General features: G+C 51.9%; 1 protein-coding gene across 2 annotated transcripts; it reads left to right on the top strand.

Annotated features, from left to right (window-relative positions):
* Window positions 1-950: 950 nt before the first annotated feature.
* LOC135284751 (heterogeneous nuclear ribonucleoprotein M-like) lies at window positions 951-10,807 on the top strand. Of its 2 annotated transcripts, XM_064396431.1 has the most exons (13): window positions 951-1,090; window positions 1,173-1,266; window positions 2,018-2,212; window positions 2,520-2,673; window positions 3,593-3,642; window positions 3,925-3,985; window positions 5,886-5,987; window positions 6,564-6,608; window positions 7,032-7,106; window positions 7,628-7,726; window positions 8,439-9,220; window positions 9,519-9,570; window positions 10,360-10,807. In XM_064396431.1, the coding sequence occupies exons 2-13, from the start codon at window positions 1,189-1,191 to the stop codon at window positions 10,521-10,523; spliced, it is 1,857 nt and encodes a 618-aa protein (XP_064252501.1). In that variant the 5' UTR covers window positions 951-1,090; window positions 1,173-1,188; the 3' UTR covers window positions 10,524-10,807. The 2 variants fall into 2 exon arrangements, with proteins under 2 accessions (XP_064252501.1, XP_064252502.1); XM_064396432.1 differs by lacking the exon at window positions 5,886-5,987.
* Window positions 10,808-11,547: the final 740 nt, after the last annotated feature.

Genomic DNA, 11,547 nt, shown 5'->3' with positions numbered 1-11,547 from the left:
GCCTCAGGTAACGAGTGGGCACTAAAGTTCCAGGGAACTCTGGAAATCTGTCTTTTGAGGTGGAGGAAAACCAAGAACATATTGAAGTGCTTGAAACCTTTACTGCATACCTGTAATTGTCCAGTTTTGTGGTCTAGAGAACATGGAGTGTTTCTGGGCTTTCTTATAAGGCAGAGGCTCCATACACGGTTGTTGATTGTTCTAAATTCCCATTGTTTTCTTGGCTTTTCTCCCTTGGTATCTGTGTCGTCTGGAATCTGATTTGTAGTTGGTGAGGTAACATACGTGGAGCTCTTAATGGACGCTGAAGGAAAGTCAAGGGTAAGTGTTTGAGAGTTTCTTTGTGGATTTTCTACCTGAAATGTTTCTGTGTGCTGGACAGGAGGCCAGGGAGGCTCAGAGTGTGGATGTGCAGCGGCTCTAGGTCAGGAGTGCTGTGGGATGGGAGGAGGTGGGGTGGGCTCTGCAGTTCAGTCAGGAGCTGTTCCCCGCGTGCCGTTGGCGTTGGCCGTGTGACCCTGGAGCCCAGCAGGCAGGACAGGGCTCTGGAATATTCCTGTGCTTTGGAAAAGTCACTCGAGTGGTTGGCTGAGTTTGGAAGGGCCAGGGTGCAACAGCAGGTGCTGCAAACTCCACTTCCTGGGCCAGTAGAGAGAGGTAAATTCCTAAATGTAAACGTTCAGTGCCTTCATGGGCCTTGAGTCCAGCATCAGGGAAGACAAGAGGAGCACTCCTAAGTGTCCTGAAGGATATGGATTTAGGGTGAGAGTGTGGAGGGTTTTGCTGTATGCCAGGGAAGAGCAGGTCACAGGAAGCGTGTGGCATTTCGTGGAGAGTCGGGATTTAGTGTTTGTTACAACCTCAGAGACCCCAGGTTCATCCTGTTAAGGCATAAGAAATTATGGAATTCCACTATTGGAGGCTTGCCCTGTGTAAGGTTACATTTATTTTCGCTGGTAGGGCTTAACTGATGTGATTTGGCTTTAATAATAAAATAGTTGTGTGTGATTTGGGCTTTCACTGACTTGGTTTCTTCTCTCTTCCCTCCTCCCTGTGACTGCCCTGGGAAATCACCTCGCCAGGGATGCGCGTAAGTTCACTCTGAATTTTTACCAGAAATCCAAGGAGGCTTCTTCAAACAAAACATCCTGAGCTGTGTCGTGTCCCCACAGGGTGGTTGAGTTCAAGATGGAGGAGAGCATGAAGAAGGCTGCTGAAGTTCTGAACAAGCACAGTCTTGGTGGGAGACCCCTGAAAGTGAAAGAAGTAAGGAGGGGATCTGTTCTGGCAGGAGTGGAGTTCTTGTTAAGGGCTTGGGGCTGACTCAGAGGATAAAGGACAGAAAGCAGGATTTAAATAGGATAAAAAAGCCCCAGTCAACCTTTTTCTAATCGTTTTAACCACTGCTGAACTTGTGATTACCAAGACTAAATTTGCTGTGAGGACAAAGCCGGAGTTTGGCTTTAATTGCAGTTCCTTTGTTAATGATTTGACACAGAAACATGACTCCATGTTTGTTCTTTGCAAACTTCCCTTTGAATCTGGCATCAGAATGAATGGATTCCACCAACAATTCCATAGAATCAGCTCTTTCCTGGAACACCTCAAAGATGTGTTTCCATTTTAGTGGCTTTGCTACTGGCAGCCAGTCCTGGGAGTTCATTCCAAACCCTCTCCAGTGGCACTGGGGTTTATCAGGGTTTGGAACAGGTGTAACAGAGGATTGTTGTTGGTATTAATGATGGATAAACACCTTGGGAACCAGGGAAATGCCTGGGGAGAAATAACTCCAATAATAAAGGGTACCAATAATAAAAGTAACAATTTAAATGATAAGAGTGCTGGGTGTTGGCTAAAATAAAACTAATTGACTGCCAAGGAAAGGGAGGCAGCTGGCTGGGAATGCTTGGGGAGCAGATATCCTGGGGTAAAGGGAAACTCCTCTTTGTGCCTGCTGGAGCCCTGGCACTGCCCGTGGTGCACGGGGGATCTGATCTGATCTGTGTGTGTGTCCCAGGACCCCGACGGGGAGCACGCCAGGAGGGCCATGCAGAAGGTGATGGCAGCAGGCGGGATGGGCATCGGGCCCGGCCCCGGTGGCCCTGGCATGATCAACATCCCCCCCAGCATCCTGAACAACCCCAACATCCCCAACGAGATCATCCACGCCCTGCAGGCCGGCCGCCTCGGCAGCACCGTCTTCGTGGCCAACGTGAGTGCCAGGCAGCCCTGCTGCAGGCCCAGCAGTGGGAGCCTCTCAGCTGGGCAAATCTGAGGGAGGAAAAGCCTTGGCAATTCCAGGAAAAGTTCCTCTGTTGATTCTCTGTGCAAAGGAGGTTCTCAGTTAAGGTGTGCTACATTGTGAATTGGGATTTTTGAACAAACCTCTGTGCTTGGGTTGAATTTTATCTCAGCTCTCTGACAACTTCAGTGCCAATACCAGGGAAGGACAGGAGCCCACCAAAGCTGTTTTCTCATGGAAATCTCTCTTGCATTGCCAACAATGCCCTGTTTTGCAGCTGGACTACAAGGTGGGCTGGAAGAAGCTGAAGGAGGTGTTCAGCATGGCTGGGGTGGTGGTGCGGGCCGACATCCTGGAGGACAAGGACGGCAAGAGCCGCGGCATCGGCACCGTCACCTTCGAGCAGGCCATCGAGGCCGTGCAGGCCATCTGTATCCTTGGCAGCAAACTGGGAATGGGCAGAGAACCCAGGAAACACAGCAGGGGAGAGGGGGAATTGTATCCCAGAGGAGGATGTGGCCGTGGCAGGGAAGGTCAAGTTGTAGCGGGTGGGAAATGGGAGGAAAAGCGAAACGGAGACAAAATTCTGTCCTGAAGGAATTGTTGCAGTTTGCTCAGGATCTTTAGCAAAGGAAATTTTCTTTCCTACGTGGTAAATGTACTCCTGTCCCAGATGAGTTTCTGTGTTCAGGTTGTAATTAGTATTAAAGTGCAATTCTCTGAAAAGATTTGTCTGGAAAGGGAAAAGGTCCCCGTGCCAAGGCACACAGAGCTGGTGTTTCCTGTTCCCTTCCACTGGCCAGCAGTGATTTGCCACCTAGGAACCAAACAGCAATAAAATTCTGGGTATTACTCTCTCAGCTCCTGGTTATGGTATTGTATGGATAGGAAGCAAATACTCCCTCTTTCCTTTCCCAGAGTTCCTGTGAGTGTGAATTCCCTTCTGCCCTGCACCCACTAAACCTTGTGTGAGCCAGACTTGGGCAGAGGATTTGCTGGCATGGCACACTTCAGAATGTGATGTTGCTGTGGAGCTTTTCCCTGTTTTCTCCTGTTTTCAGTGACTGAGGAAACACTTAAACACTTGGGCTGACTTAGAGTTATGTTTTGTATCTCTTTGTGAACTTAATCTTACCCAGAATTGTGTTTTTATCAATTTTTTTTAATTTCAAAAAGCCCTTTTTTTTGAATGTTCAGTATATTTGTTCAGTATATTTTTAGTTTTGGAGAAGACAGAAGGATTTGGGATAAGCTGTGAATGGAAACTGAGGAGATGGGATTTTCTGAGGGGTTTTTGTGCTCCCTGTCAGAGCCCTCAGTGCTGGAACAATGATCCTTAACGACCCCCAGCGATGTTCAATGGGCAGCTGCTCTTTGACAGACCCATGCACGTCAAAATGGTGAGGACACCCCCTTCCCACTGAGCTGGCAGTGCCCTCCTGCTCTGGGGGAATTTGTGCTTTCAAGGGTGGATCAAAATCCACAGGGGGAAATGTGTGATTTGCCTGTTGCCTTGATGCAGTCAGGGAAGGTTAATTCAGATTATTTTGCTAAAAGACAAATCAAGACTACAGTCAAGACTGCTTTAACTTGAAATTTCTGTATTTTAATTCAAAGTTTTGAGAATCAGGAAATAATTTCCTGCTTTCCTTGCCAGCTTTAACGTGTTGAATTCCTTTTAGGATGAACGAGCCTTCCCCAAAGGAGATTTCTTCCCTCCAGAGCGACCCCAACAACTCCCTCGTAAGTGTCCCTGCATGATTCAACATCTTCTGCTTTTTATTTGGCTGTTCAGCACCTGGGAACCAGTCCCAGCCCCAGTAAAACTCTGGTTCAGACTGGAAAACTGGCATCCAAATTCCTGAATAATTTCAGAAAGGGGAATAGTGAAGAAGAGCTGCTCAGTGATTTTTTGGATACTTCTTTCAGCTCATGGCCAGAAGCTTGTCTTAAAACATTCACCTTCTCAAGGCTTCCAGAGCTCTCCATTGCAATTCCAAGATCCCAGTGCCTTCCCTTGAGAGTGGGATTTAATGGAAACAGTGACTCAGTCAGCTCCTCCTCCTGTGGGATGCTGCTCTGGGAGTGGAATGTTTTCCCTTAAATTGGAAGGGCTCAATTCAGGACCTGGGAGCCTTCCAGGCCTTCACATTTCCAAAGGAGTTCTTATCAATGTATTAAATATGGAAAGAAGAGGGGGCCAGGCTCTTCTTGGAGGTGCAGGATGCAGAAAGCACCGACCAAAACCCAGGAGATGAAAATTCAGAGTAATTGGCTGCCCCAAGCTGCTCCTTCCAACTTGGAATTTGAATGAACTAAAAGATCAAGTGTAAACCAGCAGTGGAAATGCACAGGCTCCACGTGGATTAAGGAAACATTCCTGGGAGGGTGACTGGGTTGCTCAGAGCTCCTGAGGAGTCTCCATCCCTGGGAATCCCCCAGAGCTGTGGATGTGACCTGGGCTGAGCTGAGGCCCTCAAAACCTCGGCCATGCTGGGATGAGACCCTGCAATACTGAAGAGAAGAGCTGGGACTGGAAGAGCTGGAGGCTGAATTTGCTCAAATGCAGCTAAATTGGGGCTGTTGATGGAATTTGAATGGTCCTGGGCAGCCTGAGCTGTGGAAGGGCTTTAAGGTCCCTTCCAGCCCAAACCAGTCTGGGATTCTGGCATTCTCTGAGTTCAGACAGATGCTCTTTTCTTCCTGGGAACCAGACCTGTTGTGTGCTGCTAAATTGTCCATTACTAATGATCATTAATTAGTCCCTCCCTCCCTAGTTCAGCACTCAGTGCCTGTCGAGGCCTTCCTCAGCAGCAGTGTCACTGTAAGGATGTTCCTCTCTTCAGGACAAAGTCATTGGGTTCCATTTCCATCACCTTGGTGTAAAACTCCCTAAATCCCTCTGGAAGCCTGGATTTTGGCCTTACTGGGGCGGGGAAGGGGGACCTTGTGCTGTTTTAAAACAAGATTCAACACTCCTGTGTTCAGTGCTGAGCTGGAAACGAGGGAATCCTGCAGGCAGAGGATGCCATGAGCTGGTGTTTGTGCCAAGCACAGAACTTTCTTCCTGCTTCAGGAACAAAAAAAAGGGCTTTTTCTTCTTTCTTTGGGCTGGGGAATCCTTGAGGCAGAGTGAGCTCTGCCTGGGAGTGCAGTGTGGTGTTTGCTCAGAGAGAGGCTGGCTGTGTGCTCGCAATTCCATCGGTGGCTGTCATTGATCCATGGCTGCTTCAGTTCTCCCCTGCCAGGGGCCAACCCTGGCAGGGCTGCAGTGAGAACTGTGCACAGGGTTAGGGCATCTTCTCCCAAATTGCCCACTCCACATCCTCAGCTGAGGACTTTGCCCAAATGAAGCAGTGTTCTAGCCAGTTATTTTTCAGGAGTCAGCTCCAAACCAAGTTTTCGCAGCAGTAAGATGGAAATTTAAATATAAAACCAAATAATTGGAGATAGTTTTTAGGCTGTTTCAAGACACATCTACTCTTGATTTATTCCACACTTCCCTGCTTTCAGTACACACCCCACAGGGGGGACACAGCAAGCTTTTTTTGGAGAATGAAAGTCAATTACTTAAGAAATAAAACTTGCTGTTTTGTCAAACTATGGAAAGAAGGCTTTTTTGATATCTGAATATTTTCTTCAGATGGTCTTGGTGGTATTGGCATGGGATTAGGACCTGGAGGTCAACCTATTGATGCAAATCATTTAAACAAAGGCATGGGAATGGGCAACATGAGACCTGGAGGTAAGAAGATTACTCCTATGCTTTTGTTTCATGAGAGCTTTAAGCTGTGTAGAAGGTAGATAGCTTTGTTTGCCTCCCCAAAAAGTTGGTAGTTTCTTAGGAATGTTAAAGCCAAATGAGTTTTTTTTTGTTCAGCTTGATAATGGAAACTTGAATTTAACCAACTGCTCCATTTTTTTTTTTTTTTTCACTGTGGCCAAGACACAGCTCTCATTTTCTGACTCTTGAGCATGAGCAGCAGACACTGCAAAGATCCATGAAACTCCAAACCATCTCTCACTTTTAACACCTCTAGTGGGCTTGCAAACCTTTGGTGAGGATCTGTTGAAATAGCACAAGTTTCAAAGAGCCACCTAAAAAGTAGCACACACTCAGCTTTCCATGTCGAAATGCCAGTGGGTTTTTCCCCTTTGCTGCTTGATTTTCTGAGCAGGAATGTTGAAATCTCCTCAGACTTAACCCATGTAAGCTCTTCAGCCCAAGCCATGGATGTGTTGTGTGGTTTGAGTTCTGCAGCCTTTGGCTGGGATTTCTTGGATGACACCTGCTATATAAAGCTTTCTCTTTTATTTTGAGGAATGGGAATGGAAGGCATGGGCTTTGGAATGAATAAAATGGGAGGTAAGCTGTGGTTCTTGATCTGTTCCTAGCTTGGCCTTTGTGGAAGTGCAGCAGACTGAGCTGTGTGCATGTGGCAGGAATTTGTGTGCTGGGGAATCACCACCAATTCAGCAAGAATTTGGTCATTTTTGGGTATTCAGAGTGCTGCAGGTGTGTGGGGAGGGTGGCTACATCCCATAGAACATGACCTGTGCTTCCTTAGCTCAGGAGATCTGCAAGTGTCATCCCTGGGGGTTGGAACTGGATCCTCAATATCCCAACCCAAACCACTCTGTGATCCCATGGTTTTTAGAAAGCTGTGCCCAAATCCTGACCCCTGTTTGGGAGCTGGTGGTGGGGAGGTGTCTCATGCCTCTGGGGATGTTGTGTGGCAGCAGCTGCTGGCTGTGCAGCTAAAGAATCCCTGGCAAATGTGTTTTTTAGGAATGGAAGGTCCCTTCGGTGGCATGGAGAACATCGGCCGCTTCCCGGGCGGGATGAACATGGGCAGGATGAGCGGTAGGCCCTGCCCTCCTGTGTGTGCTGCTGCCTTCCTGGGAGGGAGGGATCCCTCTTGCCAGGAGCCTCCTCTCAGTGTTATGGCAATAATTTGGGGTTTTTCCACTTGTGTCCCCAAATCCCTTGTGGTTTCTGAGCTGCACCTTGGTACCTTGCAGGGTTTATTCAGAAAGATTCTGGCTCTGTCCAGTGCCCAGAACCTTCCATGCTTTTGGGGAAAATCCTGCTTTTCCTTGGGGCTTTGGGCTCCTGAAGCTCGTGGTTTCTGAGCTGCACCTTGGTACCTTGCAAGGTTTATTCAGAAAGATTCTGGCTCTGTCCAGTGCCCAGAGCCTCCCATGTGTTTGGGGAAAATTCTGCTTTTCCTTGGGGCTTTGGGCTCCTGGAGCCATGACAAAATGATCAGGAGAAAATCACAAAAACCTTCCTGGTGCCCTGAATCTTCAAGATGATTCCTGTGGTAAAATGTTCTCTCAGGGGCCATAAAACCCCCTGCAAACTTCTCCTCTTCCTCTTTGCAGAGATGGATCGTGCCATGGGAGGGGGATTTGAGAGGGAGTTTGGAAGAAATGAGATGGGAATGTCCCGGAGTTTTGGAGAGACCCTGGAGAGGGGAATAGGTGAGTGCAGTATATGAAATCCATTTCCTGCCTGCTTTTTATCCCTGAACTGCTCACAAAAATTATGGGGGTGTTAGAGATAAAAAAAGCAGATTTTAGATTTGCTGTAGAAATTTGCTGTCTGGCTTCTAAATGCTGTTGGGAAGTTGTTAATTTTTGTCAGTGAAAACAAAATCCTGCTTCTTCTGCTGCCTGTGTCACATTTAACTTCCATTAAGCGTGTCCCCTGGAAATACTGGGCAATCTCAGTAATGAAACTGCAGAATTTCTGGAGCAAAGCTGAACCCAAACATCTCTGAGCAGGCAGAGCTCCTCCATCACCTTCCAGATTTAATTTGGTTTAATGACCAAATCCCAACATTTCAGAATCGAGGGAACCATTCCCTGTGTCCTGTCCCTCCATCCCTTGTCCCCAGTCCCTCTCCAGCTTTCCTGGAGCTCTGAGCTCTTCCTGGAGCCTTCTCCTCTCCAGGTGAGCTCCCCCAGAGCTCCGGAGGGTCGCCAGCTCTGGGAGCAGCTCCGGGGTCTCCTCTGGACTCTCTCCAGCAGCTCCCCATCCTTATTTTGGGGTCCCAGGGCTGGGGGGGTCTGACCTGAGCATCTGAGTTTGCCTCATCCTGCAGGCTCAGAGCTCTGAGTGACGAAATTCAGCCCAGCAGAGCAAATCCTGCCTCCCTGCCCAGCTGCTGACGCTGTCCGTGCTGTGTTGCAGGTGGTGGCAACGCCAGCATCCCCGGCATCGAGCGGATGGCCCCCGGCATCGAGCGGATGGGCTCGGGCATCGAGCGGATCCCGGCGGGCATGGGGCACGGGATGGAGCGGGTGGGCTCGGAGATAGACAGGATGGGGCTGGTGCTGGACCGCATGGGCTCCAACGTGGAGCGCATGGGCGCGGGCATGGAGCGCATGGCCCCGCTGGGCATCGACCACCTGGCGCCCAACCTGGAGCGCATGGGGCCGGGCATCGAGCGCATGGGGCCGGGCATCGAGCGCATGGGCTCCGGCATCGGCTTCGGCATCGAGCGCATGGGCGCCGCCATCGAGCGCGTGGGCGGCGCCATGGACAGGATGGGCGCGGGCGTGGAGCGCATGGGGGCGGGCATGGATAGGATGGGCATCGGCCTGGAGCGCATGGTGCCCGCCGGCATGGGCACGGGCATGGGGCAGGTGATAGAGAGGATGCCCGCCGGGCTGGAGCGCATCGGGGGCCCGCCCATGGACAGGATCGGGATAGAGAGGATGGGAGCCGCCCCCATGGACAGGATGGGCCTGGAGCGCATCGGGGCCGCCAACATGGAGAGGATGGGGCCGCCCATGGGGCAGGGCATGGGGGCGGGCATGGAGCGCATGGGGCTGGCCATGGGCAGCAACTTCGAGCGGCCCATGGACATGGAGCGGGGCAACTTCGCAGGGAATTTTGCAGGGTCCCTGGGAGGAGCCGGAGGCCCTGCGGCCGGCGTGGCCCGGAAAGCCTGTCAGATATTTGTGAGAAATGTGAGTGCCCCTCTTCCCTTCTCCCACTCCTGCCCTTTCCCACCCGTGGCATTCATTGTCACTGATATGTTACCTCATCCATGCTTGGTTTCCAATCCTGGTGTCTGACACTGGGTGCTGCCACTCTTTGGGGAGAGTTGAAGCCTTTCCTTACCAGGAGAAGAGCTCCTGGCTGACCATGATCCATGGTTTTATGGCAGTGGCTGTGCTGGGATAGATTCTGGTTTTGAGGGGGCTGGGGGTGCCTGCAGGTCATTCAGCAGAGCCTCAGTAATGGTTTATTTCTCTCTTCCCACAGCTGCCTTTTGATTTTACATGGAAAATGCTGAAAGATAAATTCAATGAATGTGGTGAGTTGCTTTCCTCACTGAGGAATTAATACAAATAACCTCCCAGAGCTCTGAGTGCCAAAGCCAGGGTGGGGAGCAGTCCTTGGGGTGGGGAACAGGGGCTGGATGGAGAGTGCCAAAACCAGGGTGGGGAGGTGGAGAATTGGATGGAGAGTGCCAAAACCAGGGTGGGGAGCAGTCCTTGGGGTGGGGAATTGGGATTGGATGGAGAGAGCCTTAGTGAGGGTAGGGAGGAGAGAAATTGGGATTAGATGGAGGGTGCCAAAGCTGGGGTAGAGAGAAGTCCTTGGGATGGACAGTGCCAAAGGCAGGGTGGGGAGCAGTCCTTGGGATGAAGAGTGGGGACTGCATGGAGAGTGCCAAAGCGAGGGTGGTGCGGAGGGGAATAGGATGGAGAGTGCCAAAGCCAGGGTGGAAATCAGTCCTTGGGGTTGGGAATGGGGATTGGATGGACAGTGCCAAAGGCAGGATGGGGAGCAGGGGAATTGGGATTGGATGGAGAGTGCCAAAGCCGGGGTAGAGAGAAGTCCTTGGGGTGGAGAGTGCCAAAGCCAGGGTGGGGAGCAGTCCTTGGGGTGGAGAACAGGGACTGGATGGAGAGAGCCAAAGCCAGGGTAGGGATCAGTGCTTGGGGTTGAGAAATTGGGATCAGTCCTTGGGGTGGGGAATTGGGATCAGTCCTTGGGGTTGGCAGTGGGGATTGGATGGAGAGTGCCACAGCCAGGATGGGGAGCAGCCCTGGGGATGAGGAGCAGGCCCTGCCCCGTGCCTGACGGCGCCGTCCCGCAGGCCACGTGCTCTACGCCGACATCAAGATGGAGAACGGCAAGTCCAAGGGCTGCGGCGTGGTGCGCTTCGAGTCGCCGGAGGTGGCGGAGCGCGCGTGCCGCATGATGAACGGGCTGCAGCTGCGCGGCCGCGAGATCGACGTGCGGATCGACCGCAACGCCTAGGCGGGGCTGCAGCTGCACTGCTGCCATGCACGGCTGTGGCTGCACTGCTGCCATGCACGGCCGCGGCTGCGCCCGCGCCGCCTCCCACTGGATGTAAAGCTGTTCAGCCCGGCCCGGTTGCTTTCTGGAGTCATTTTAAGTCCTTTTTTTAACTGAGGGAGCCCCGTTTTACTGGTTTTTTGCATTGGAACTGCCATGTGCACAATCTTCTTTTGTAGTTGTGGCATTTCGTTGGCCTGACAGATGTAAACAGTCTGACTTTGATAATAAATGCCAGTTCAGTATTTCGGTCGCAGCATCCTTTACTCTGCTTAAAATGCCTGCCAGCCCAGCTCAGCAAACTCCAGTTTGTCAAAAAAATCCAGAGTTCCTCCTGCTTTCCTCTCTTTAAGGGTGCAGGATCTTCCCTCTGCTGTGTCCCACTTAATCCATGGGCAGCCCCAGCTCAAGGTTTTTCTCCAGTGGCAAGGTTTAAAAAACATCTCCCCTGGGTCATGTTGGTGCCAGTGGAAAGCTTTGAACTGAAAAAGGGTTAAAAACCTCTTTATTCTCCTGTGGGGTGAATGGCCCAGGCAGGTAAGGGGCAAACACCTGCTGCAGCTGCCAGGGGGAGAATTCCCCTTTTCCTGCAGGAAACGCTTTGAACACAAACGGATCAGGGTTGGGGCGGGGAGGGGGGGTCCCGGTGGGACCGGGGAGGATCCGGAGCAGCCGCGAATGGGGCTGGGGAGGGTCGGGGACAGGCCCCGGTGGGGCCGGAGAGCATCCGCCCTGTAGGGCTGGGAAGGATCCGGAGCATCTCCGGTGGTACCGGCCCGGGGGTCCCGGAGCATCTCCGGTGGTACCGGGCCGGTCCCGGAGCAGCCCCGGTGGTGCCGGGCCGGTCCCGGAGCAGCCCCGGTGGTACCGGGCCGGTCCCGGAGCAGCCCCGGTGGTGCCGGGCCGGTCCCGGAGCAGCCCCGGGGGTCCCGCCCGGTCCCGGAGCAGCCCCGGGGGTCCCGCCCGGGGGTCCCGGAGCAGCCCC

The sequence above is a fragment of the Passer domesticus genome, chromosome 21 (assembly GCF_036417665.1).
Source record: "Passer domesticus isolate bPasDom1 chromosome 21, bPasDom1.hap1, whole genome shotgun sequence".
Taxonomy (NCBI): Eukaryota; Metazoa; Chordata; class Aves; order Passeriformes; family Passeridae; genus Passer; species Passer domesticus.
The sequence above is the reverse complement of the archived record's forward strand: the minus strand, read 5'-3'. Positions and strand labels throughout refer to the sequence as shown.